Below are 27743 nucleotides of genomic sequence, written 5' to 3'. Positions count from 1 at the left end.
AAATCCCTTGAAACGTAGCTTTCTACAAAAGCGTTGGGACCAAGGCTTATTTTGTTTTGGGGTTGTCAATCACTTTAAGGCTGACCAGGAAGTGGTCAGCTGAGCGGAGGACTGTACGGAGCCCGAGTCCGCTCAGTGTCGGGCGAGAGCCGATCAGAGTGCCTGCACCTGCGGTGGTGCATCCGAGGAGTCGCACCCTCCACTTCTGCCGGAACTGCACGCAGTCCAGGTTTCCCTCGCGCTCAGGGACAGGGTGGGCAGGACGTTGGCCGGGAGGCGGTGCAGCGGGAAGCTCCGCCCCGTGGGCCGATGCTTTGGGGGTTTTACGTTGTTTATATTTACTCGGTCGCAGTAAAGCCTCACCAGCGTTCCTCGGATCGCGGCGTTAGGACCTCGCGCAGTCGGTGAGGTCCAGGGCGCGGCGCAGCGCGGGCCCCGTAGCTTTGCACCTTGCTGGCGGGAGGCTGCCGGGCGCCCAGCGTAGCAACTCCCACAGGACGACACAGTCTAGTTTCCGCAGACGTTCCTCTCCCTGCGGCCTTTGAGGCGGATTGCTGGGGCCAGTGTCTTCTTCAAAACGTGTTGGTTGATGCGTGTTTTCCGGTTTTTTTGTTTGTTTGTTTGTTTTTGTTGTTGTTGTTTTGCCGTGTTTTTCCCTCTTTAGGACAAGGGACATAAACCTAGCCAAGTGACACTCCTGGGAGATCATGACCAAGAAAAGAGTCGCCGTGATTGGGGCAGGAGCGAGCGGGCTGTGTTCCATCAAGACCTGTTTGGATGAGGGCTTGGAGCCTGTCTGCTTTGAGAGATCCCACGACATCGGAGGGCTCTGGAGGTTCGAGGTAAACCTGCCGGCGCCCTGGTTCCCTGGGCTCCTTCTGCAACGAGGAGCCGCAGACTTTCTCCCCGGCACCAGGCGACAGGACGGGCTTGGCAGGAGTGGAGCCAGCTAGTGTCTTCGCAGGTGGCAATACAGGTTCCTGTGAGCCTGAACTGGCAGCAAAGTGGGACATGGGTGGTTGCAACATTCTGTGTTTGTTTTCTTGTTTTCTGTGAAAATGACACAGGCACCGTTTTCCTTTAGCGGCTTTTGCTACTTTCTGAGAAGAGAGGAGCAAACTCATTAAGAGTAACAAAGTAACAAGCACTATCAAACAAGGAGGGCTAGATAATCTTGAAGGACTGCGCCTCGTCTGTCCGCACAGGTGAATGTGCTGAAAAGCACCTGTCAGCAGCTCTTCTCAGGACTCCCCCCTTTCCGTTTTCTCTAACTTTATTACATATTTCATTTTTTTAAAAAGTCTGATTTACCTTCTGCAGTTCTTTCAGGGTGCTAATCCTTGAACAGAAAACAGAGTCTGACAGCCTTGTTTGTTTGGAACTTTTCAGAAGGCCAAAGTTCTGTCTTTGGAAGAGGGCACCTGCAACTGCTTTTGTTTGCTAGTGTTGCGGCACAACAAGTTAATCTGCAGCATCCTAAACTGGAGTGCAGGTCGAACCTTGGCTGCCCCGCTTCTGATCCAACTTCCCATGAAAGTGCCTGGGAACACCCAAGGGCTTGAGCCTTTACCTTCCTGCACCTGGCTTCAGCCTAGCCCACCCCTGGCTGTTGAGGCCAGCTGAGTGAGCGAGTTGATGAAAGTTCTCTCCCTTTCTGCTTTTCTGTCATAGCTAATAACTAAGTAATTTTTAGCAAATGACAAACCTCTTAGGAAATTCTGGGAATTTAGTGAGTACTTGATACTGGAAAAGCAATTTTTAATATCCTTCAGTCAGCCTGGATTTAAAAAAAAAAAAAAACCCTAAAGCATACCTATGCAGTAGTTTTCCAACTTTAACAGGTCCATGAAACACTAGAAACTTAGCTAAAATGTACATTCAGAATCATTACTCTGGTGTGGTGCCAAGATTCTGCATTTTTTTCTCTTTTATTAAGATTTCATTGCTTTTTATTAGAAAATCAGATTTACAGAGAGAGAGAGAGATCTTCCATGCACTGGTTCACTCCCTAAATGGCTGCAAAGGCTGAAACTGAGTCGTTCAGAAGCCAGGAGCCAGGAGCTCTTCTGGGTCTCCCACGCGGGTGCAGTATCCCAAGGCTTCGGGCCGTCCTCGACTGCTTTTCCAGGCCACAGGCAGGGAGCTGGATTACAAGAAGAGTAACCTGGACTGGAAATGGCTTCCATATGAGATGCTGGCACTGGTAGGCTGAGGATTAGCCTGTTGAGCCATCCTGCTGGGCCCAAATTCTGCATTTCTATCAAGCCCCAAGTCATGTAGATGCTGCTGACCAGATAAGCACATTCACAAAATAAAGCTGGAAAGTATGTGTATAGGGGAGTGAACCAGGAGATCTTTCACTTTGTCTCTCCTTCTCTGTATAAATCTGCCTTTCCAATAAAAATGAATCTTTAAAAAAAATCCTAAACATTAAAAAAGTATATGTATATCATGAAAAATAATACAATGTAATATACTATGTGGCATATTTAAGAAATGTTTTTAAGCATAAATGTGAGATATAAAATTAAGTAGGAGGGCCCAGCAGGATGGCTCAATGGCTAAATCCTCAACTTACAACTGCTGAGATCCCATATGGGTGCCAGGTCATATCCCAGCTGTTCCACTTCCCATCCTGCTCTCTGTTTGTGGCCTGGGAAAGCAGCACAGGATGGCCCAAAAGCCTTGGGACCCTGCACCCATGTGGAAGAAGCTCCTGGCTCCTGGTTTTGATTGGCTCATCTCTGGCTGTTGTGGTCACTTGGGGATTGAATCAGTGGATGGAAGATCTTCCTCTCTGTCCCTCTTTCTCTCTGTAAATATGACCTGCCTTTCCAACAACAAAAACAACAAAAAAAATATGTAGAAAACATCCTCTTAGTCTTTTAAAATCTGCAAATTTTGTAAATCCCTTTAAAAATAGGAAAAAAAATAGAGAATAAATGGATGCAAAAACTCTTAAGAGAGTAATGGTTCTAAGCTTTGGCTACATTTTGAAAATATTAGCTGGGGAACTTTAACAAACATGTTGTCAGTCTATGTCTACATATTTATGGTTTTATTGGCCTGAGACTCAAATAAGTTAGAATCCTCACCCTGTAGCCTCTACCCAGCTTTCCCAGGTCATAAATGAGCGTGACACAGCAGTCATAATTCAAAATCAGTGTCAGTATAGAGCAAACACTTGGGGACCTCAGATTATGTTGGATCAGTTTGAGACACAGATACACAAGACTATCTGATCCTGCTCTCAAGGCATTTGGAAGTCTAGCTAGAATGGATGTGGAAAGGGCTTTTGAGGTTAGTGGGATAACTCCAGTGCTGTGTGTTCTCTCAGGCTATGTCCTCCCTCTTACACATGCTCAGACCTGTCTGCACATTGCAGAGGGTGCAGTTAACGGAGGGGCTGATGTGTGTGGCACCCAGGCATTGAAATTATTTAAAGCTCCCCAACTGATTCTAATCTGCAGACAAGATTGAAAATAACAATTCAAATTGAGTTCCCATGCGTGGGTTCCTGAATCTGACATAGAAACAGAACACCCAACAATCCTCACGCCCCTCTTCCCTCTCTTCCCACCCTCCCCCCACCAAAAGGGATTCTTTTCTCCTGTCTTCTGGCCTTACTATTGCATCCAGTCCCTTCCACTCCAATTACCCAACCCAATTTCTCCTGCTTTCTATTTTCTTACATGAAATTCACTCAAAAGTGTGACTCTCGTTTCTAGGCAAAAATACAAGCATGGCACAAAATTTGTAGTGGGTTAATTTATTTACTGGTGGCTGGAAACTGTATACTTTGAAATCTGACCAGCGCTGAGCCAACACTACTCTGTTTCTCTTTCTCTGTAAAGCTGATGGTTGAAACATCCTATCTTAGCATCCAATCAGGTGGCTGGGAGGACTTGAAGATTTTTATTGACATAAGATAATATTTTGATGTGACAGAGACTAGAAAAAGAATATAAATAATTGAGTAATGTCAAAGATAGCTGTAATTATAGGTCTATATTTTTCAGCAGCTAATACAGTATTTTATTACAGAAGAACTTTAAAAATACCTGCTGAGTAAATAAAATTCAGGTGTTGGGCCCGGCACAGTGGCTAAGTCCTCACTTTGTAAGTGCCAGGAGTCCATACGAGCACGGGTTTGAGTCCTGGCTACTTAATGTCCCATCCAGCTTCCTGCTGGGATAGCAGTAGAGAATATCCCAAAGTCTTGGGACCCTGAACCCATACGAGAGATATGGAAGAAGTTCCTAGCTTTTGATCAGCTCAGCTTGGCTATTATAGCCATTTGGGAAGTGAATCTGTGGATGGAAGATCTTTCCCTTTGTAAATCTGATCTGTCTTTTCAAAAAAAGAAATAAATCTTAAAAAAAAAAATGGGGAGTTGGGAATAGGTCCCTTCTCCCCTCTCCCATCCTAATTCCAGAATGTGTCTGCTATTTCTTAATTTGTCTCTAGAAATGTCCTCATGTACAAGCAAAATGTTTAAATAAACGTAAAAAGATGTATTTATTTTGAAAGAGCTATGTATATAGAGACAAACAGTTGGGGAGAGGCACAGAGAGGGATCTTCTATGTGTTGTTTCACTCCCAAAATAGCCACAATAACTGGGGTTGGGCCAGGTAGATGCCAGGAGCCATGAACTCCATCAGGGTCTCCCACATGAGTGGCAAGGATCCAAACTCTTGGGCCATCTTCTTCTGCTTTCTCAGATACATTGGCTGGGAGCTGGATGAGAAAGAAGCACTGGGACTTGAACTGGCACTCTAATATGGGATCCAAATGTTGCAAGTGTTGGTTTAACTTCCTGTGCCACAACACTGGCTGCTAAGTATATATTGAAAAGATTGCCACTCTGCTGGGCAACTGTCCTCTAGACTCTCACATGATTGCAATCAGATGACAGATGAGATCTGACAGCTGATGTGGTCTTTGTTCCTATGTTTAGAACTTCAGCTGGGATAGCTGATCTCGCAGCGTTCTCTGCATGTGGCTGTGTGGGGCTGCCTCCCAAAGGGGTAGTTTCAGGTTAGCTAGATGTCTTACACAGCAGCTGGCTTTCACCAGAGTGAGCTTTCTAGGAGACCCCACCAGACGCTGCTGATCTACTTACCAGTTAATCTTGGAAAGTCATTCAGCATCATTTCAAAATCAAGTCACACTGACAGCACAAACCATGGGCGGATGTGCAAATGGTGTGTGTCTGCACTTTGTTTTCATTAGCTCATTAGCATTTCTTCCAGCATAGTTTTTTTTTTTTTAAGATTTATTTATTTATTTTCGGAAAGTCAGATATACAGAGAGGAGGAGAGACAGAGAGGAAGATCTTCTGTCCGATCATTCACTCCCCAAGTGAGTGTAATGGCTGATGTTATGCCAGTTCGAAGCCAAGAACCAGGAACTTCTTCCGGTTATCCCACACGGGTGCAGGGTCCCAAAGCTTTGGGCCATCCTCGACTGCTTTCCCAGGCCACAAGGAGGGAGCTGGATGGGAAGTGGAGCTGCCAGGGTTAGAACCGGCACCATATGGGATCCTGGGGCGTTCAAGGCAAGGACTTTAGCCACAAGGCCATGCTGCCGGGCCCCACCATAGTTTTTCAAATGTTCACCGATGGTTTCTAAATCATGAAACCTCCCATTGTATTCACTGCAGGAAAGTCCCGAAGAAGGAAGGGCCAGCATCTACAAGTCCGTGATCATCAACACCTCCAAGGAGATGATGTGCTTCAGTGACTACCCCATTCCAGATCATTTTCCCAACTTCATGCACAATTCCCAGGTCCTGGAGTATTTCAGGATGTATGCCAAAGAATTTGGCCTTCTGAAGCATATTCAGTTCAAGGTAGGGAAGCCTATGGGTGTCTTTGTGTTGAAGATTGTTAAGTAAATAAATGACGTGGCTTTGGTTACCAGCACTGACATCTGACATGATTGATTTGGTAAGCACATGGATCGAATCTGTCCAGGCAGATTCCATGCAGTCCACTCGGGACCTGGAAAATATTCAGGGAGAGGTCTTTCACTTGGCTGCTGATATAGGCAGCGTCTGCCAGAGTGTTTCATTACCTGCATTTCACAGTTAGATCTGACTGCAAGGAAACAGATAAGGAGAATTGTTTTCCAGTGAGAGAAGGGGACTGATAAGTGTGGGCACTTTAAAATCTTCTGGCCTCTCAGCTCCATTGCTCACCCTTTTATACTTTTTAAAATACTTTCTGATATATTATTTGATGTGGTCATTACAAGGACTTAGGTAACTATCAGGAAGTTATTGATAAACATGTGAATTCTTATGTAGAGGAAAAACCCTGAAGTGAAAAACAGAAATCTGAATTCTGAGTCTCTGATCTATCATTTACTCACTTACAACCTTAGCCAGGCAATTTCTTCAGCTTCAGTTGGTCTGAATTTCCTTGTTTGTATTAAGATTGTACTAGATTACTTCAAAGTCCCCTTCCTGCTCTAAAACCATTCATGATTTTTCCATACTTTCTGACTACAAAGGAACAGCAGTTTCTGATAGCTGGAAAAATGGCCCACACTTTCTACCTTGGAATTATTCTGCTACATCAAATTAAAAATTTATGTATTAACAGTCAAACAAAGAGAAAAAGTGAGAAAGAGAGCACTCCCCCATCTCCTAATTTGCGCCCAGAATGCCTGCAATGGCCAAGGTTGATATCATTAAGATGATATCAGAGGATGTGAGAGGGTTGGAGAAGGAATGAGCATTGAGGACAGCAAGTGTCATGGAAGCCAAGGCTTTATCCCTGAGTGCCAGTGTGGCCAGCGCACGGACACAGAGACCTCGTAATTTGTACTTTTCTTCAAGCAGTAGAGAGTAGATTAGCCTGCGAACTCAGTAAGTTGAGTTCCCCCTCTGGAAGTTTTTTTTCTGTTGGCCAGAAGCCCAACACACAACAGCTCATACATGGCATATGGACATCAAATATCCCTCCAGAGCCTTGTGCTTGCGATGTTAACCCTTTGTGAGACACTCTGCACAGAGGAATCACATCAAAGAAGCTGTGGGGTCAGTCCCCTGTGGTCCTCACTTTCCTTTTCAGACCACTGTGTGCAGTGTGAAGAAACGGCCTGATTTCTCCACTTCTGGTCAGTGGGAGGTGGTCACTGAGTGTGAAGGGAAAAAGGAGATGACTGTCTTTGATGGAGTCTTGGTTTGTAGCGGCCATCACACCACCGCTCACCTGCCGCTGGACACCTTTCCTGGTGAGTAGCCTGTCCTGGAGGAAGCCCCTTGAACCTTGCCCCTTACCTGAGAAATGAGAGGACTGAGGTCTGGGGAATTCCTGCATTCATATCAAATAAGACTTACCCTAATTTTCTACATGCACCCCTGAGACATGTCTGGGTATTTTGTATGGTTTGCCATTGGGGATGGCAGAAAGAAAGAGTCATTTTGTAGATTAGAGGAAATCAGAGGTCTTGTCTATCTAGTTTCACTATAACTTAGGTTTTTCTAAGCATAAAAAGAAAGAATGGAGAATTCTTGATCGCGGTTATGTTAAATGAGGGTTTTGTTTTGTTTAGCAATTGAAGCAAATGAAAATACTGGGTTCCTAAGGAAAAAATGAAAGATTAGAACTTAATTTCAGTCTCTGTCTTGGGATTTTCATTTTTGGAAAAAAAAATGTGTATTCCATGTATACTCTAGAGCAAAGGATGGGGAACATATTTTCTGCCAAGGGCCACTTGGATACTTACAATCATGGGCCAAACAAAATTAGCAGCTTAAAAATTAGCCTGCTGTAGACTTATTGAGCTTCAAGTCCCACCTGCAGTTGCCTTGGCAGGGTCAAACCAAACCATTTCATAGACCTGCAGGCTGGGATGTTCCCCACTACTGGTTTAGCACTCATAACACCATGTGTGCTGTAACTGCAACAAGGATAGATATCGGGGGAGTGAACAGACAAGAGAATGGGGGCTTTCTGTGGCAGCTTAGATTTATGAGGCTACAAATCCACAGTACAAATAGCTCCTGAGTTAAGAGACAAGGAGAGAGAGAAAGAGAGAAAGAGTGACAGAGACACACAGAGAGTGACATAAAATTTAGAAAAGCCAATTATGACAAGGAAACCCCAAAGTTGTACACTGAGACTATTGGATCAGAAAACGGACACAAACATTCAGAAATACAAGAGAGCTGTTTAAGTATAGGGAGAATATAGATGTTAGCTTCCAACTGCTTAGAAACCAAGTAACCTGATTCATGATATCCAGTGCAGGAATCCACTCGAAATAAAATTTCCCCCTTCTCTTTCAGGGATTGAGAAGTTCAAAGGACAGTACATGCATAGCCGAGACTATAAGAACCCAGAGAAGTTCAAAGGAAAAAGAGTCATTATCATTGGCATTGGGAATTCTGGAGGGGACCTGGCTGTGGAGATCAGCCACACAGCTAAGCAGGTTGGAATCAATAAATTATTTTTAAGTTGTTGCAGCTTCACCGTCACCTAGGAAGTAGATCTCCCAGAGAGCATATGTATTTACGCAGAGCCATCAGGATGAGTGCAAACGCAGGCCTTGGTTTTCACGTCTCAGTTGACAACACTGTGACTACTGCTAAGGGAAGAGCCAAGATGACTAATTAGTGTTCCAGCATTCAGTTGGCCTCACACTGAGGCACTGGAGCTTATGGCCATGCTGACAGTCAGCATTTTTTCAGAGCATGCCTCTAGCTACAAAGAAGACCAAATGCTTGCTGGGAGAGGTTGCTAGAGTACCCTGTTCAGAGTGTGGCCCTTGCATTCATTGAAAACTTCTCACTCGGAAGGTGGGGGTGAATATTCCTTTCACTCCCCAAATGGCAGGAGGTTAAAGAAAAAGAAAACTTATCTTCTGAATGACATAGCAGCTGTCAGTATAGAGAGCATCCACACTTGTAGCACAGGCGAGCAGTATGCTAACCTTTGCATACAGTTAGGAAAACACCAAGGGACATTCACTCTAAAGTGATTTCTGTCCGCTTGGATTTGGGTTTTGACTTTTGTATCTTAGAGTTGGAACAGGTAAAAACAAAATTGTTATCTTCAAACTAAATACCTGAAAAAGGACATGTTATTACATCTTGTTATCCATATCTTTATTGGCCATAGGTTAATGCCTAATATTTCTTCCATAACTTAAACCTTTGCTTCACAGATATGCTGTAAGCCTTTTTTTTTTAATGGAAACTTCATGCCCTAAATTCATTAAGTGAACCTTAACCAGCAACTCAGTCCAAATCATACTTTTTTCCTTGTACTATCTCTAGGTATAACCACAAATGAGACTATATTTGCTACTTAGTGTGAATTCACTGAACACTTACCAGGAAGTAATTACACAGAAAAGAGTAGGTAAACACCTGTGTCGTGTTATGGTAGTGGAGATGCAAGAGCCTTCTTTAATATTATTACTATTGGCTTATCCAGTGACCATCTCAGAATACTAGGCCTTCCCTGCCCTGAATAACTAGAGACTGCCAAAGAAAACAGACTGGGCAGAGACCAGGCAGCGGCTTCTGTGAGAGAACCTGGGGGCATGCATTGCCTCACACCACTCCTGCAAGCCCAAGAAATTCAGTGGCCAACTTCTAGCTTTCCACTGGGCATGTCGACAGTACTGTATTTAGCTAGATCTATACATTCACAGTTCACCAAGGAAGTTTTGGTCTAATTCTTATCACAAAATGCTCCTGTGAAAAGAAAGTATCCCTCTCTTAGAAGACTGCTTTCATCTAGGATTATTTTGATTAAACATATTTTCTTACTGTTTTTCTTAAGAAATAATAATAAGGTACATTGCCTGTACCTACAACGCCATGATTCACTTAAATAGCAGAATGTGGGACTTGTGTCTGTTACTGAAGGACTTTACCATTGTAAAAATATGGGAAAAACAGAATGAAGAGGAAGGGGATGTAGAGGGGTAAATCCTTATATCTATGGAACTGCATCATGAGGAAAAATAAAAGAAGCATAAATAACCATTTAACATTTATGAAGTCTTTACTATATACCATATCTTCTACAAAATCATTCATTCTTCATCATATTGGCCTTCTATGTGCATTATTGTTACTATTTTATAAGCAGGAAACCTTTTGGCTAGTCTGTATGTACTTACATTACTCATTACAAGTTACATAGCTTGGACATAAAACTGTGGGGTCCCTAGACTATGCATGTTCTTTAAATTAAACATATAAAAGTATTTGTGATTCACTTAAGGTTACCACTGGAGAGGATACAGGAGTAAAGGACAGGATTATTCCTCTAGAGGAAGACTAGTTTACTACATGACATCTTAGACAAAAGACCATGCTCAATATCTGACAGCTCTGGGGATCATTCCAGACACCTGTGCTTCCGCCACATAACCGAATATCAAACTCTGATGATCTCTGAACATGGACTTCCTCCTGTAGAAGACACAGAAACTCCAACTTCCTGTTGTCCTACTAACTATATTATTTCTTTTCCTATTAACAATTAATGAAAAATTTCTTAAGCATGATCTTAGAAACAGCCATAAGTACAATCTTGAGCCAGATGCCCATGCTCCCTCTGCCAGATGCCCATGCTCCCTCTGGCACCCATAAAATGGTGATAGCAGTACGTTCCTCTAGAGGTTGTTGTGTTGCATAAATAAGAATATAAAGGAGCTAGCACAATGATTGACAGGTCACATATTGAAGCGATGACCTGCTGGGGAGTTTAGACTTCCCACACTGAAGAATCAGGAACTTAGTGTATAAAGCGTGGTATCAGCATAAGAATGACAGGACTTTGGGGTAATAATGCAATCTATGTCAATTTTGAAGTAAATGGTCTCCACTTGCTTTCAGTTTTACTATTCCATGGCTTGGAAGGTGTGTCCAAGTGGTACGTACTAGAGAAGTTCAGAGGGTAAAGAGAAAGTTGTTAGCATGAATTGTCAGTGGTGTCTTTGTGCAGGAAGTAGATCTTATCCAGATCATAAAAGTAAATAGGCTTGGGGGAATGAAGAGAAGAAAGGGCTTCAGGCAGTGCAGTGGCATTAACCAAATGGCAATGGAAGGTCAGAGCAAGACATACTCTTGGGGAGAGCATCCACTAACTTAATTGTAAGCTTATTCTTAGGGAAGGAAAATGTCAGGAAAATAAAGACTATACAGGTACTAAAAGTCAGGACTAACGCATGAACTTACTCTTGATAAACACAGGGGTGCTTTTGAAGGTTTATAAGCCAGACTGACAAAAACATTCCATCTGTTCTCTGTTCCCAGGTTTTCCTCAGTACCAGGAGAGGGTCTTGGGTCATGAATCGTGTAGGGGACCATGGATATCCTATTGACATATTGCTCTCTTCTCGACTTGCCCAATTTTTAAAGAAGATTTGTGGTGAACACTTTTCAAATTTGTATCTTGAAAGAATGTTGAACCAAAGGTTTGATCACACATTGTTTGGCCTGAAGCCTAAACACAGGTACGTTTTCAGGATGAAGCTGGGGTGGTTAATGGCCAAAGTACAGGAATAAGGACTGTTTCTGCAGGTGAATATTAGAGCTAGAAGAACCTGCATGTTAGTAAAGCCGATGGAATCTGAATTACACCAATTGGGAGCCTGAGGGCTACCCTCCCCCCTAAGAAGTCTAAGACCTGCTAGTCTGTGTGTTTCTACAATTCTCCTTGGCATGAACCATTTTCTCATTCTCCCCAGAATCAGATGTTTTTGCATGATGCTCAACAACAGAATGATAGTACATCATCATTCATTCATGTATGCATTCATTCATTGCAAAAGCAGTGAGCATTTGTTACAGCCAGGCATTATAAAGGGCATGAAACAGAGAGAGAAAGGATACAATTGTAATACTGACTCAAATAAAAACAACTTACCTCTTTGAGGACTTATTTTGTAAAATTCAGTGCTAAATGATTTATATCAATTAGTTCATTTAAGGTCACCATAATCCAATAGGTTGATGTTTTTTTAATCTATTTTTGGTTTACATACTACACATATAAAAAGTGAGTCTCAAGGAAAGCAAAGTAATTAAAACAAGGTCAACACAAGCAGCTAACAGCAAACTTGAGAAATGGATCTTATCTTAGATAAAGATAAGAAAATATAATAGAAAATGATGAAGAAATATTTAGAATTCTGTGGCAGTATAAAGGATAGAGTCCTCCCACAGCCGGGAAGATTAATGGTGAAAATATTCCTAGGGACTGGTTTTAAATGCTTTTTCCTGCCTACATTTTTAATTTTAAAAATGCTCGTATTTATAGAAAGGTTCACAAAAGTAGTACAGAGAAAACTTATTTACCTCTTACCTGGATACACCTCACTCTATATGTACATTTACACTTTATTCTATGTGTAGATCTGATGTGCACGTACATAGCCCATATATGTACAAAGGTAAGTACAATTTTTTCTGAGCCATTTGAGAATATGTCACAATGATTAAGATAGTTTTCCCTAAATATTTCAGCATTCAGTAGCCTAAGAAAGAGTGCATTCTTCTACATACTCATAATGCAATTGTAACACTTGGGAAATTTAACACTGGTAAAATATATCATCTAATATATTAGCATGTTCAAATTGAACAGTTTTCTCGAATAATATTCTTCATAGTTTTTTCTTAAATTCAGGACCCTATCACTTACCACTAACACTATTGTATTTAGTTGCTGTGTCCTTTTCTTCTCTCTTAGTCTGAAATAATTCTCCACTCTTTTTCTTTTTCTTTTCTTTTCTTTTTTCTTTTTGGACATGAACTTTTCTTATTAGGAATCCAATAGGTTTTTGAAGGCACTCTTCTGAAGACAGTCTTTCAATTTGGACTTACGTAGTAGTTTTCCTTTGTTGTGTTAAGGTTAGATACTATCTGGTGAGTCACATCAGGAACCACTTGATATCAGTTTATCCATGTTAATGATGCAGTGTATTGTTTGGATAACTACTAAGTTATTCCATTTTAAAAAGACATTTTTTTCTGTGAAATGAATCATTGGGGGTGATAATGGAAATCTGTATTTCCCAACATTTCCCTCAATTATTTTAATATGCAGGGCTTTTCTGGTTGCAGAAGAGAGGCTTTATGGAATAGTAGGAGTAAGCCAAGACCAAAGGGCAGGGAAGGATTACTTTAAGGGCAAAGTCTTGGCATAGTATAAAAGGGCCTTATGCTATGGGAGTTGCACATAGTCTGGCTGGACTAGTGACAAAGGTTTGAGTGACTGACTGCAGCTCTAGTTTAATTGGGCATAAAAACCTTTGCATGCTTTGCTTAACAAAACGTTTGGACTAAACACAGCACAAATGTATTCGAAGATCTAAAAGAGTGAGAGATGTAATAACAAATACATTTCAGAATGACCATTTCAAAATTCGTATAAAAGGAGAATGAGGAAAGCCAGCAGTCAAGAGAGGGAGTAGATAAAATTATTCTGAGGATGTTAAGAGGATAAAGGGGAAAGGCTTGGGAATCAGATATGAGACTTTCAGTTTTGTGACTTAGGCATCTTGGTAGATGGTGGTCCAGTTAGTAAAAGTGAGAAGGTATAGAAAGAAGGACATGGTCATGAGTTTGGAAAGAATAATGAATCTGACTAAAGCTTATAACCAAAGCACAGCTACATCTAGCAAAGCATTAAGTTGTTTAGACATAAAACATTCCTAAAGCTAAGTTAGCTCTGACTGAGGATAATGGGCTAAGGTTTCTCAGAGCTGATTAATTTAGGAGTCAGGAGTTAAGGCAACCTATTAGAAAAATCCAAAATACTGGGGACTTAACTAATTTTATTCATTTAGTTGTATTCCTATCCTATATTAAATCTGGTATGCTACTGTCAGGCCCAACATATCTTAAATGAGTGCATACAAAACTTGTTATAAAAATTCTAAAGCCCTAGGTGTGTATCACTGAGCAAGTCACTTAACTTCCGTAAGCTTCTGCTGCCTCATCTGTAAGACCTAATGACAACTGTCTGCCTACTTCACAGCAATACATGAGGGCTAAATAAGTTAATGAGTGGAAAAGCAATTTATGAACTGAAAATTATCATGTGCATGGACTGTGTTGCACAGCCTGGAAAATGATGTTCCTTGCACCTTTGGAACTAAAATGAGACCAAACATGTTGATAGTTTAGTTCTACCAGGTTTCTTGATACATGGATAAAAACCACTGGCCTATAGTATAACTGTTACCTGAGAAACCACAAGGGTACTACTCCTTAAGTGACACTCTCCTTCCTTCACTAGTCCAACATCCTTCCTTTCAGTGGTCCAGGGTCTAACTTCTGTTCTTAGATCCTGATGCGTACCAAGCTGGTGCATTTAGGACTGTTTAGAATTTTATTTATGAACTGAGGGGGGAGGCCATTGGCCATCTTCATCGATGTAGAATTTTGCCTACGTGGTACTGACTCCTCTCTCTCTTTTTCCTCTCTCCTCTCCCCACCCCATCTCCCATTCCTCTGTCTCTTTCTCCCTCTCTCTCTCACTCGCATCTCTCCTTCTCTTGGACTGTATCACCACTTCACAGAGTTCTCAGTCAACATCCAACAATAAATGATGACCTGCCAAACCGCATCATTTCTGGCTTTGTCAAGATAAAAGGGAATGTGAAGGAATTCACTGAAACAGCTGCCATATTTGAGGATGGCTCCAGGGAGGATGACATTGATGCTGTTATTTTTGCTACAGGCTATAGTTTTTCCTTTCCTTTTCTTGAAGACTCTGTTAAAGTGGTCAAAAACAAGGTGTCTCTGTATAAGAAGGTCTTCCCCCCTAACCTGGAAAGGCCAACTCTTGCAATGATAGGCTTGATCCAGCCCTTGGGAGCCATTATGCCTATTTCAGAGCTGCAAGCACGTTGGGCCACTCAAGTGTTTAAAGGTAAGTGTGCAAAATTGACTGAACTAGTAGTATGTTGAACTCTGTATGTGTGTGTACTTCCTTTTAAACAACTCAAGATAGTATATGATAGTGACTGGTACAAAGTCAGCATATATAATTTACTCTTGAGTGATTTCAGAGTAATAATTTATAACCATGAATATTAAACAAGATCATCTCACACATTATTCCAAACTAGGTGTGCTGTGACCTCAACTCTGTAGATGATTTTATACAACTGGTATATATTTGTCTTTTACTACTGATAAAGTCAGATACATAAATGGCCTGACTTGACTTCAGCTAAAAATTGACACCAGGTAGGAGTCTAGTTTAGAATGTAGAATAGTCAGCCTATTAGATCTTCTTATTTCCCACTTTATTCCTGGAGTTTGAGACAAAAAGCTCAATATGAATTACTAGAATACATGACTTCCAAAAATCTTAGTTAAATTTAGCCTTATTTTAAATAATGATAATGCATTGCACATTATAAGTTTTGAAATTAGGCCACACCTCAAGGCAAATTTTATATGTGAAATTTCTGGAGTGCATTAAGTAAGGAGAGTGATAAGAATGATTTAAAGGATTTAAAAACACATTTTTAAAAAAAGGAAGGAAAGCACATTTTAAGTACAGCTACAAGAGCTAGAGAGGTTTAACTGGAGAAAACAAGTGTAGAGGAAGTAAGAGAGTTCCCTTCAGATATCAGAGCAGATGCATATGGAAAGATCGAACAGTTGAACTGCACCCAGGAGTGATATCTTGGGGGCTATCTTAATAGCACACAAAATTTTAAACCTTTTCCTATAAACCAGTATCATTTTTTTTTTTTTATTGGAAAGGCGGATATACAGAGAGGAGAGACAGAGAGGGAGATCTTCCGTCCGATGATTCATTCCCCAAGTGAGCGCAACGGCCGATGCTATGCCTGTCTGAAACCAGGAGCCTCTTCCAGGTCTCCCACGCGGGTGCAGGGTCCCAAAGCTTTGGGCCGTCCTTGACTGCTTTCCCGGGCCACAGGCAGGGAGCTGGATGGGAAGTCGGGCTGCTGGGACTAGAACCGGCGCCCATATGGGATCCCGGGCGTGCAAGGAGAGGACCTTAACCACTGTGTCATCGCGCTGGGCCCAAACCAGTATCATTTTAAGATGGAAAGAACTGCTTCTGAAATGTTGAAGAATCATGTTTGTTTTATTTTGTGTTCTAAGCCTAAACCAATACCAAGCACACAGAGGAGAGTTTAACAACATTTTGTTCAAACAAATACCTGTTAGCCTTGGGTGAATGTACATTATATAACTGTAACTTCTTATCAGGAGATCTCAGCTGATTAACTATCTAGGCCATTTCCAGTATTGTGAAAGGCTGGATTGCACTGGGAGAGTGACAGCCCTCTCTCCTAACATGCTGAAATGCGCTGGAGCAGGCCAGGATTAACAGAAAATCAGCTCCCCTTTACTGACCTCTCAGCACATACCAGGCCCTCTGTGGGTAGTGAGATGGGAAATACAATGAACCAGAAAATCCTTGTGTTGATGGAACTCAGAGTCAAGTTAGACAGAGAAGTAGACTATTAATGTTTTTGTTCATTCTGCAGACGCTTCCTGTATCCTCAATAGCAAGGGAGAGGAGCTGCCTTGGGGGCCGTGGCACTATGTACACCATTCTCAGCCAGAGCTACATTTGGTTTAAGAACGGACAAGGAAATCCTGACCATAAGAGAGAGGGAAATCACTAATATTTACGTAAAGTTAGAGAAAAACAAATGACAGAACAAAATCAGCTCTGGGATCTGCATGTTGTCCCGAATGCTGAAAAAATAAAATGTTATAAGAATTAAAGAAAATGAAGCTAGAGATAGTCATGAAGAAGATAGCAAGACAAATCTTGGAGGGCTGTTAAGAGGACTGGGTTTAGTTGCTGTGTGTGATGCTGACATCACATTATCAGAAAGCTGGTTTGAGGCCCAGCTGTTGCACTTTGAAACAAGCTCCTTGCTAATGTGCCTGAGAAAAGAGAAGATGGCTCAAATGCTTGGCTTGCTGCCACCCAAGTGGGAGACCTGGATGGAGTTTCAAGCCTCTGCCTATAGCCTGGCTCAGACCCAACTTTTGTGGCCATTTGAGGGAGTAAACCATCAGATACAAGACCCGTCTGTCTCTGGCTTTCCTGCTTCCTGTCACTTTGTCATTCAAATAAATACATGAATCTTTACATGAAGAAAGAAAATATCTCCGGGTGCCATGCAGGAAGCTTGCATTTAATATAAGCTATAGAGAATCACTGAATGTTTTTTTCTAAACATTCGTTTATTTGAAAGGCAACATTTCGTACATATATGTGTGAATACATACACACGTATATGGAGAGGCAAAGAGAGAGCTCTTCCATCCACTGGTTCACTCCCCAGATGGCTGCAACAGCTGGGGCTGAGTCAGGCTGAAGCCAAGAGTTTCATCAAGGTCTCCCATGTGGTGCAAGGACCCAAGCACTTGTGCTATCTTCTGTTGCTCTCTCCAGATATCCACATGGGATGGTATTGCAGGTAGCAGTTTCACTAGCTACAATGCCAGCCCCAATGGGAAGATTTTAACTGGAAAACAGATGTGCAACTTAGACACTGCATTAGAGAAGCATGCAATCAGCTAGTAAAAGTCTGTGGTCAGAGTCTGAGGAAGACTTCATGAATGCTTAAGCCAATGTAATAATTAAGGGACAGAGAGAAACTCAACTGAAATTTCATAGGCAAATTTGAAAGGATTTGATCACAGAATGCATGCTGGGGATAGGAGAGAAGCACTTGCCATGAGACTCTGGCCTTCTATTTAAATTGAGAATTCAAAACAGGGAGCAAGATGCAAAGGACAAGGAGATAACATAGTAAAGATTATATGTACCCATCAAGGAAACACTATTAAAGACAGATTAATGAGTTACTAGGACTGCAGTATCTGATACTGTACATGTATCTAGATAATAAGAATTTTTTTCTTTATTTTTGACAATCTTCACATGGTTAATTAGGGCACAAAGGTTCAAAGGCTACAGAAAAGTGGGTAAGACTATTATTTCCACATTCTCTTCTTTTTCTGTATCTGGGGTAAATAGGGAGATAAAGGGAGAAACCCCACCCAACCTCCCACCCATCCCAGGTCCCTGATGTGGGGCATGCTCCGAGGGTCTTGCTCAAGTGGTTTTGATAGTTCAACAGTTCTGAGTTGCTGCCAATCTCGCCATTCCAAGCCCGATGAAGTCGCTGCAGAATCCACTGATTGACATAGTACATCTTAGAGTCTCCGTTTGCCCAGTTTTTCACTGCCAACATATGGCAGGGGTAGTTGATCGATTAGTTCTGTCCTCTGTTGTGGTGCCAGATATCCTCTGCAAGTGATAATAGGAATTTTTTAATGGGCTGTTCTGAATCTCATAGTACAATTATAAATTTAACTGCTATTAGTTAGAAATGTTATGGAGGAAGAAACCTATAATTGTACTATGAGATTCAGAATTTGGAACTCTGAAAATGTATTGATTTTTAACATTCTAAGAGATCTGTGATTAATCTCAAATGCAGCGTTTCAGTGTTTCCTGTTTGATGGCAATAATAAATAAAATTCATATGGATTCAATGGAAACACACATGGAAAAATCCAGCATGCTATTTCCGAGTGCTGAATTTCAAGTCTTACATTTATAAGCGGGATCCACCATCATAATGACTTAAGCATGCCCAGAAGAGTTGACAGTGTATGAAACTCCTTCTATGGGGAACTTGAGCTGTTAAGTCTCCTAATGAGAGACTGAAGGGTGTTGTGACAGTTGTTTTAGACATTTTTCAAGGGCTTACGTATATTAAAATTAACTCTGTGGCAGGCAGATCTAAGACCAATGATGCAAGTTGCATAGGTGCAGATTTTCAGGTCAAGCTAAATAACAGTCCAGTAAGTAGTCAAACAACTGTATCTTCTCAGAAGGAAATGAGATCTTCATCACCAAAGGTATTTCAGGAGGGATGAGATAATCACTTGATTAATGTGTCCATGATGAGAAGGCTTGAGTTAGGTAAGAAATACTTCCATCTAGAAACCCGAAATTCCAGAATGTCTTGGAATAACACCTTAGGACTTGCTCAGGGTAGTTTTCTAAGTGGTATACGGCCTGGATATCTAATTATTAAAGTTTATAGTTGTTTATATTGACCTAAATATCAGTTTCCTTCTGGCTAGCCAGAAGGGTTAAATTCCTTAGGGTTAAATTCCTACTATTGGAATTGTTTACGTAATGGTACTTAAATTTGTTTGTCAAGATTAGGTAATAAGACTTGACCCTGGCCTTTCCCCTATTTGGAAGGTGAGGCTTATCTTCTCTAGGACTTTGCATGCAAGGTGATTAGCAGCCTGCTTTTATTTTCTCCTCTGCCTAGGATATAAAGTCTCTGTGTTATCAAGAGTACAGGTAGAGATGTCTCCTCATTCCCCAGGTCTTTGTACTTAATTTTCCATATACCTTGAAGGTCATTTATGATATATTCATGTCCATGTTCTATTTCTCATTAGGAAAAGTATGTTATTGAAGAGGCAGATATCCGTTGGAGGGCAGAGCTGAAGAGAAGTATCTTTTGAGGATAAACTAGGGGACCCTGCATGATGTTTCAGTAGCTAAATCTTCGCCTTGGAAATCCAAGGAGCCCATCTCGGCACCAGTTCATATCCCAGCTGCTCCATTTCCCATCCAATCCCTGCTGATGACCTGGGAAAACAATAGAGGAAAGCCCAAACCCTTGGGATCCTGTACACATATGAGGAACCTGGAGGAAGATCCTGGTTCGTGGCTTCAGATTGGCTCAGCTCTAGCTGTTGTGGCCACTTGAGGAGTAAGCCAGTGGATGGAAGACCTTTCTCTGCGTCTCTCCTTCTCTCCATAAATCTGATCTGCCTTTCCAATAAAAATAAGTAAACCTTTTTTTTTTTCTTTAAGACAAACTAGAATATATTAAGCTACAGATTTTTACATCAGTACATTGCGGTAGGTAAGTAATTAAGTGAACTGAAATCTTCTTGAGTTCAGAAAATAATCCTCTAGTTCTCTGAATTCTCTATAGCATAGTCATTGTTAATAAGGATTGCTGTTTCCACTGTGGTAATTTTATATTTACAATTTTATTTTTTTCTCTTTAGGGCTAAAGACATTACCTTCACAAAGCGAAATGATGGCAGACATAACTGAAAGTCAAGAGAAAATGGCAAAAAGGTAAGAAATCCTTCTCGGATCTTTTTAATTTCCCTGGACACTTTTTCTATTTGTTTTTCCCCTTCAAAATTTTTATTAGTGGGGCCAGCAATGTGGTGTAATGGGTAAAGTCACTGCCTGTGGCACCAGCAACTCACATGGATGCTGATTTGTTTACCAGCTGCTCCACTTACAATCCAGCTTCCTATTAATGACCTGGAAAAAGTAGCAGATGATGCCTCAGGTGTTTAGGCACCTGCCATCCATGTGGGAGACCTGGATGGAGCTCCTTATTTCTGGCTTCTGCCTGGCCCAACCCTGGCTATTGCAGCCATCTGGAGAGTGGGCCAGTGGTTGGAGTAGATGGACACACAGTAGACCTCTGTGTCTCTTTCTATGTCTTAAAAAAAGACTACATTAGACTGTTTTTAGCTTCCTTGTGTTAGTTTAAGGATTTAGATTGTATTTTGGTGGAAAAGAGAATAATATTTTGTGAACCTAGAATGGGACAATAGCACTGATGATTTCAAAATGGGTAACAAAGCAGAGGATGCTTTTTTAAAAGGTAAGAAAAGGTGTTTGGCCCTAAACAAAAACGTGAGTAGGAGAAAGAGAGAGAACATAGAGAGAACATCAGCCATGGTGTGTGTGTGTGTGTGTGTGTGTGTGTGTGTGTGTGTGTGTGTGTGTGTGTGTGTTTAGAATGTTAGTAGAGCTGCCCAAGGAAGGACCAGTGGCAATGAGCTAATGGGGCAGATATGCCTGAATTCCAGGTCTGCAGGTAGTTTTATCAATCTGAGGTGGCCATTTGGCTGGCTATAATCATGTGACACTACCCCTAGGTGCACATAAATTGGGAAGGCAATACCATCAGCCAGCTGCTTAGTGCCTTGTAATGCAGCAGCTTGAACTTCAGTATCTGAGAGCAGTTACAGGGTGGTTCTCTTTGTATAAGGCTGAAACTGATCATTCTGGACCCATAGAGGTCATTAATGGGTGATGGTATCAACATATATTCCCCTATCTTGGAGGAAGAAGAGAAAATGTTTTTATTTAGCATCCTCCCCAGGTACTTCTATTTTCTCCTGTATTTCACTGGCAAACATCTGTGGCAAAATTTCCACATCTTGTGCCCTAAGGTGTCACCATTTGCTCCCTTGTAAGCCCCTGTCTCAGAACTTACAGTCACCCCTGAAACTGGGGGGTCACCCATGACTGGCCTCTTTTGCCTTTCTGCCTCTACTGAGCTTAACCCCTTTAAGCATCCCTTCCCTCTCGGAGTGCGTGTGTCCCTTCTTGTCACTCATCTGTCATCCTTCAACTTTCTTCTTCCTTTGGCTTAGTTTTTGCCTAACTACACCTTCTGACTGTGAGCAGTCCCCAGGAACTATCACTTTAACTGAGGGTATATACAGAGCAAGTGTTTCACGTGCAGGGAGGTTATCTCATCCTCATAACAAACTCACAAGCAGGTGCTCTGTCAAGCCTTCATGAATTCTACGGCTTGTCAAGCCTTCATGAATTCTACAGCTTATGGTCCAATACCATAGAACACATACATGCATGGCTCCCAACACCTGAGCCAACGTAACCTCCCTCCCTCCCTAACAGAAAGTTGCCATTTCTTCCTCTCTTCTAAACTGTAATCCACTCCAGTACATTCCTGCTTGACCATCTATCACTTCCTCTGGAATTCCATCTCTCCAGTTCTACTTCATATTCATCTTATGTATTTTTTTTTCTATACATGGTTTTTGATTTCTCAGTCTCAATCACTTAACTTTCTCTTACTTCCTTTTGGGCCCACTGTTCTTTCAGTATAGAAAGTGAAAGTTATGATGTGGCTCAGCAGGCTAATCCTCATCCCACGTGAGTGGTGGTTCATGCCCCAGCTGCTTCATTTCTGATCCAACTCCTTGCTTGCGGACTGGGAAGGTAGCAGAGGCTGACCCAAATCCTTGGGCCCCTGTACCTAAGTGAGAGATCGGGAAGAAGCTCCTGGCTCCTGGCTTTGCATTAGCTCAGTCTGGCTGCTACAACTGTTTAGGGAGTAAGCCAGCAGACGGAGGACCTCTCTCTCTTTCTCTCTCTCTCTGTGTCTGTGTGTCTTTCCTTCTCTGTAAAATCTGCCTTTCAAGTAAAAATATATAGAAAAAAAAGTAGTAAAAGTGAAAGTCTTCCATTAGCTCTCCAAATCCCACTTCTTCCGCACAGAAACAGAAATTTTCCCAGAAAAAAATGCTTTTAGTTTTTGTTTGTTTGTTTGTTTTTAGGGCCAGGGCTAAGCCAGACTGAAGCTGGGAGCTGGGAGTTAACAGAATGAAACATCTGAACCACATTCCCCGCCCCCAAAAGTCTTTTAAACTCTTCCATTCTGTACTTGGTGCAGTCATTGCATTTGGCTCCATTTGGAGGGCTACTTCCTACTGTGGCAAAGTCATCCTCCCTTGTTTTTTCAGAATTACAAATTCATATTCACCCTGAAATTCATACTCACCCTGAAATTCACCCTATTCTGTAAATCCTGTCACTAATGCCTTCATAAAATAATTGAGAATTTTAGAGTGAGTGTTTTTCTGACAACATCAGAGTCCACTGTAGGAAGACCTCTTGGATCTGCCAACACCTGCTCTCATTTTCCACACTATGCCTCCTTCACTGGACATGGTGCCCACAGATACTCTCCGTCCACTGCTGCCTGGCGCTCTCACTCTGCTGCTCCGTAACTTGTACTCCTTTCCTCTGTGTTCTCATCTGCTTCTGTTATATCCTCTAAGTACCTATTACAGATCTCCTTTAACTGCTCCTTGTCTAAATTTCTACTGAGTAATCTAAAATCACATAATTCACCAAGTATTTATTCTTTGTTGTTCCATGTACATTGTCTTTTCTCATCCAGGAAATGACAACCTCATTAAGGACAGTGACAATGTCTTGTCATTGTTTTCCATCGTTTTTACCACTGATCCTAGCTTGGTACTGAGCCAATAAAAAGCACTGATTGAATGACTGACTTGTTAACAAGCTATGGTTTCTGCCCTTTCTACTTTAGGTATGTGGAGAGCCAACGCCATACTATTCAGGGAGACTACATAGACACCATGGAAGAAATTGCTGGTTTTTTGGGGGTCAGGCCTAATCTGCTCTCCCTGGCCTTCACTGACCCCAAGCTGGCATTAAAATTGTTTGTGGGACCCTGTACGCCAATCCACTATCGTTTGCAGGGCCCTGGAAAATGGGCTGGGGCTCGAAAAGCTATCCTCACCATGGAGGATCGTATCAGGAAGCCTTTGATGACAAGAGCAGTTGACAGAAGTAATTCCGCAACTTCAGCAATGACAGTGGGCAAGTTGGTGCTAGCTGTTGCTTTCTTTGCTATCATTTTGGGTTATTTTTAGCCATTACTTTGTCATTGCACCAGTTTTCCTTGAGAAGCTAACACAGAGATGCCTTCAGAATTTGACAAGATCAAAGACCTCCCTGTTTCAAATTGCCAGAATTCTGCTAGTATTTCTCTTTGGAAAGCATTATCCCTCTCTTCATTTTTCCTTCAACTTTCTAGGTTCGCAAACCATGCTAATAATATGGCATCTGCAAACTGGGTCAGATTGGTTGAGAATTTGGATTTTTTACAGCGGCTATCTTATCTTTTCTGATCTATCAGTTCCCATATCTGAGAATCCAACAAGACTTTATCTTGGGAAATAGGAGAACTAGCTGTTAATGGTTGTAGTAGTGTGATCTACAAAAGCGACTTATCTCCCCTAGCTCCAATTTCTTTTCCTTTTCCTCCATGGAGTTTAATTAATAAGTAGCAGAAGAGATCATTTATGTGTTAAATTAGACTTGAGATTAACTAAATGTGGAAGTAGTCTGCTTAGGCCAGCTGACCTCGGTCGCACCACAGAGAACTGAGAAACAGAACAAATGAAGTGGAAAGCAGGGATTTAGGCTTCCCTCTGGTACTGATGCTGAATATGGTTTCTTACCTGTAGAAGTTTTGTTCTTTCTTCACAGAGATGATAATTCAATGTTAGCTCTCAGGGACGCTGAAACCACGAAGAAAGGTATAAGATGGAGCAGGCTTGGGCAAGATAGACAAGTTTTTGGATTGCTGCCTATTATTTAACAGAGGATATATTTTTAATAATTCAAAGAATAGCATTAGGAATTATTATCTTTCCTAATACAAATACATAAAAAACATAAAGAAGAATACAAGAACTTCATCCTAATCATTTAACTATTTGGATGGTTGTCAGCCATTTTGCCTATTTTACCTTTGGCAATAATTTCTGACAATTGGAAAACTAAGAACTTGTATTACTTTTAAGGCTTTTTTCCTTCTCTAATCCCTGTGATACTGGATATTTATCATGTGTTGAAACAGATTTAGTATTTAAATCTGCAGATTACTCTAGTGCAAAAGTAAACAGAAGGTCTCTTTAATTTCTTTTAACACAGAAATGTGATGCTCTTTTAGCTTGTTTATGAATTAATTGACACTCTCATTCTTAAAATATGTAAGGTTACAAGAAAATTTCTGGTTAATTTCCAAACCAAAGTATCAGTAAGATATGAATAGGAAATGGAAGGTAGAGCAACTCGAGACACTAAGCCCTAGTTACTGAGGAATGGGAACAAATGTGCACTTATACATGTATACTGCTATTCCTGTTCCTGTAGCCATATGAAATGGTTGTATGATTTTCTCAAGTATATTTTGTAAACTAACTATATAGTAGTAGTAGTAGTAGTAGAGAGTAGTGCCAGAGAGTAAGGATTACTCAAAAAGTAAACGAAATAGCTTATCAAAGAGACCATCTGAATGTGGTCCCCAAAGCCAAAGCTGGAATAATCTGAGCAACAAAAGAAATATTTTACTATTGAATTTTAATATAAAATATATGTTTAAAAACCTCCTGAGTCTATATGATATAAATGAATGAAAAAAAATATGTCAACGGGCTGACATAGACCTATCTCCCATTTGGAAGATTTCCAAGTAATTTATAACCTTGCAGGGGAGCAATTGCAGAAGCACCCTGTCATTTGAGTGATCAAGGTTATGGGAATACGAATGAGTCATGCTGATAGGGTGGACTCCGGATAAGATTCGATGGAAAGGTCGCTTTGTCTCTGTAGTCTTCCTCTGTTAAAGGGATCAGGAGAAAACCTTCAGATAAACCCAAGTGGAGAAATATTTACAAAATACCTGATCATCTCAACTCTCTAGGTCCGCAAAACAAGGGAAGTGTGAGAAACTATAGAGGAAGGAGACGTGATATCTAAGGATAATGTGGGACAATAGGGTATACTGAACAGAAAGAGCACTTTCAAGGGAATGTTAATAATAGATATATTTTGGTTAATGACAGTGTATCAGTATGGTTCATAGATATGACAAGGATACTACATTATTTTAAGGGAGTAATAATAAGGGAAAGGAGATGTGGGGCATATGGGAACTCTGTCTTGTCATTATAATTTAAATCTTTCAAAATAAAGAATTATGTTTCAAAAACTGTTTTTTGTTTCACAAGAACTATAGGAAAATATTCTCAAGAAGATTAGTTATTAGTATAGTGTATAGTTATTAGTGTTTGAATTAACATTGTTTTCTAGGATTATAAATTAAGTTGCTTTTTAAAAAATATGTGTCTATTAGAAAGTCAGATATACAGAGAGGAGGAGAGACATAGAGGAAGATCTTCCATCCAATGAGTCACTCCCCAAGTGACCACAATGGCTGGCGCTAGGCCAATCCAAAGCTAAGAGCCAGGAGCCACTTTCAGGTCTCCCGTGCAGGTGCAGGGTCCCAAGGCTTTGGGCCATCTTCGACTGCTTTCCCGGGCCACAAGCAGGGAGCTAGATGGGAAGTGTGGTGGCTGGGATTAGAACCGGTGTCCTTATGGAACCTGATGCATGCAAGGCGATGACTTTAGCCACTAGGTTACCATTACAGGCCCAAATTAAGTTGTTCTTAAAAAAAAAAATACTCTTAGTATTTAGTTTTAGTTTCCTTAACCAAATCTGGCATAGGCTCTAATTTTAGCAAGGGAAAATGATGGGCCCAGCAGCATGGCCTAGCGGCTAAAGTCCTTGCCTTGAACGCCCCGAGATCCCATATGAGCACCAGCTCAAATTCCGGCAGCTCCACTTCCCATCCAGCTCTCTGTTTGTGGCCTGGGAAAGCAGTCGAGGGTGGCCTAAAGCTTTGGGACCCTGCACCCGTGTGGGATACCCGGAGGAAGTTCCTGGCTCCTGGCTTCGGATCAGCATAGCATCGGCCGTTGTAGTCACCTGGGGAGTGAATCATCGGATGGAAGATCTTCCTCTCTGTCTCTCCTCCTCTCTGTATATCTGACTTTCCAATAAATAAATAAATCTTTAAAAAAAAAAAAAAGGAAAGGAAAATGATGCTAAAAGGTCACAGGATGCTACTTCTTAAAATTATTTGGGTAAGTTTTCTCTTGTAGAGACCCAATGAGACAGTAGTCACCACTAACAAAATTTATGACACATATAATGCAAGCACATTGATAAGTAAGGTAATTTTACTTAATACTAAGGTCTTAATACAGGTCTGTGTGCCCTGTTACTTGCACAGTGGCTAAACCCTGGATTAAGATTTAAATTTATCAACTATTATCTCCTCCAGGGATACTTGCCTGATTCCCAGTGTTAGATACGTGAACTTCCTTTGGGGTTTCATTACACCTGGAATAACTCTTTTCTTTTCTTTTTTAAAGATTTATTTTATTTTTATTGGAAAGGCAGATATACAGAGAGGAGAGACAGAGGAAGATCTTCCGTCCGATGATTCACTCCCCAAGTGAGCGCAACGGCTAATGCCAATCCGAAGCCAGGAGCCTCTTCCGGGTCTCCCACGCGGGTGCAGGGTCCCAAAGCTTTGGGCCGTCCTCGACTGCTTTCCCGGGCCACAGGCAGGGAGCTGGATGGGAAGAGGGGCCGCCGGGATTAGAACTGGCGCCCATATGGGATCTGGGGCGTGCAAGGCGAGGACCTTAACCACTGCGCCACAGCGCCGGGCCCTGGGATAACTCTTAATTATGGTTGATAGACAGCCTTTCACCATAGGAATAAAATTTGAGTCCCTCACCTGCTTCTTCCTTGGACTTGTAAACTTCTTGAAGGAAGATATTTTATAATTAATCTTTGTATTTCTAATACTTAATATACTGCCCACAATACAGTAAGATCTCAGTAAATTAATTATTAACTGAATGGAGAAATTCAATATGCAAGGTGAAACAATGAGTTTAACTATTAAATTAGGGCCCAGCATGATGGCTCAATGGTTTATCATCCCCCTGCAAGTACCAAGATACCATATGTACTCCGGTTCTTGTTACGGCTGCTCCACTTCCCATCCAACTCCCTGCTTATGACCTGGGATAGCAGCAGAGGATGGCTTAAAACCTTGGGATCCAGCATCTGTTTGGGAAACCCAGAAGAAGCTCCTGGCTCCTAGCTTTAAATTGGCTCAGCTCAGGCTGTTGTGGCCATTTGAGGAGAAACCAGCAGATGGAGATCTTTCTTTCTCCTTCTTTCTGTTAAGTCTGCCTTTACAATAAGAATAA

At 41.4% G+C, this 27743-nt stretch overlaps 1 protein-coding gene across 2 annotated transcripts; it reads left to right on the top strand.

The window, feature by feature from the left end:
- The first annotated feature begins 201 nt into the window (after positions 1 to 201).
- Positions 202 to 25657, top strand: FMO5 (flavin containing dimethylaniline monoxygenase 5). Of its 2 annotated transcripts, XM_040998848.1 has the most exons (10): positions 202 to 229; positions 353 to 404; positions 665 to 842; positions 5664 to 5852; positions 7078 to 7240; positions 8298 to 8440; positions 11283 to 11482; positions 14555 to 14907; positions 20088 to 20160; positions 23192 to 25657. In XM_040998848.1, the coding sequence occupies exons 3-10, from the start codon at positions 708 to 710 to the stop codon at positions 23535 to 23537; spliced, it is 1602 nt and encodes a 533-aa protein (XP_040854782.1). In that variant the 5' UTR covers positions 202 to 229; positions 353 to 404; positions 665 to 707; the 3' UTR covers positions 23538 to 25657. The 2 variants fall into 2 exon arrangements, with proteins under 2 accessions (XP_040854782.1, XP_040854783.1); XM_040998849.1 differs by lacking the exon at positions 202 to 229 and having other exon boundaries at positions 337 to 404.
- Positions 25658 to 27743: the final 2086 nt, after the last annotated feature.

This window comes from Ochotona curzoniae, unplaced genomic scaffold (assembly GCF_017591425.1).
Source record: "Ochotona curzoniae isolate NIBS_2020 unplaced genomic scaffold, NIBS_Ocur_1.0 scaffold_1037, whole genome shotgun sequence".
Taxonomy (NCBI): Eukaryota; Metazoa; Chordata; class Mammalia; order Lagomorpha; family Ochotonidae; genus Ochotona; species Ochotona curzoniae.
Note: the sequence above shows the minus strand (reverse complement) of the source record. Positions and strands in the feature narration are given on the sequence as shown.

What these genes read in the sequence shown, in the direction of transcription:
- FMO5 (XM_040998848.1), top strand. Translation starts at nt 708, where the DNA reads ATGACCAAGAAAAGAGTCGCCGTGATTGGGGCAGGAGCGAGCGGGCTG. An exon ending in GGCCACTCAAGTGTTTAAAG is followed by an intron (nt 14,908 to 20,087) that starts GTAAGTGTGCAA and finishes TTTTCTCTTTAG; the next exon opens with GGCTAAAGACATTACCTTCA. An exon ending in CAAGAGAAAATGGCAAAAAG is followed by an intron (nt 20,161 to 23,191) that starts GTAAGAAATCCT and finishes TTTCTACTTTAG; the next exon opens with GTATGTGGAGAGCCAACGCC.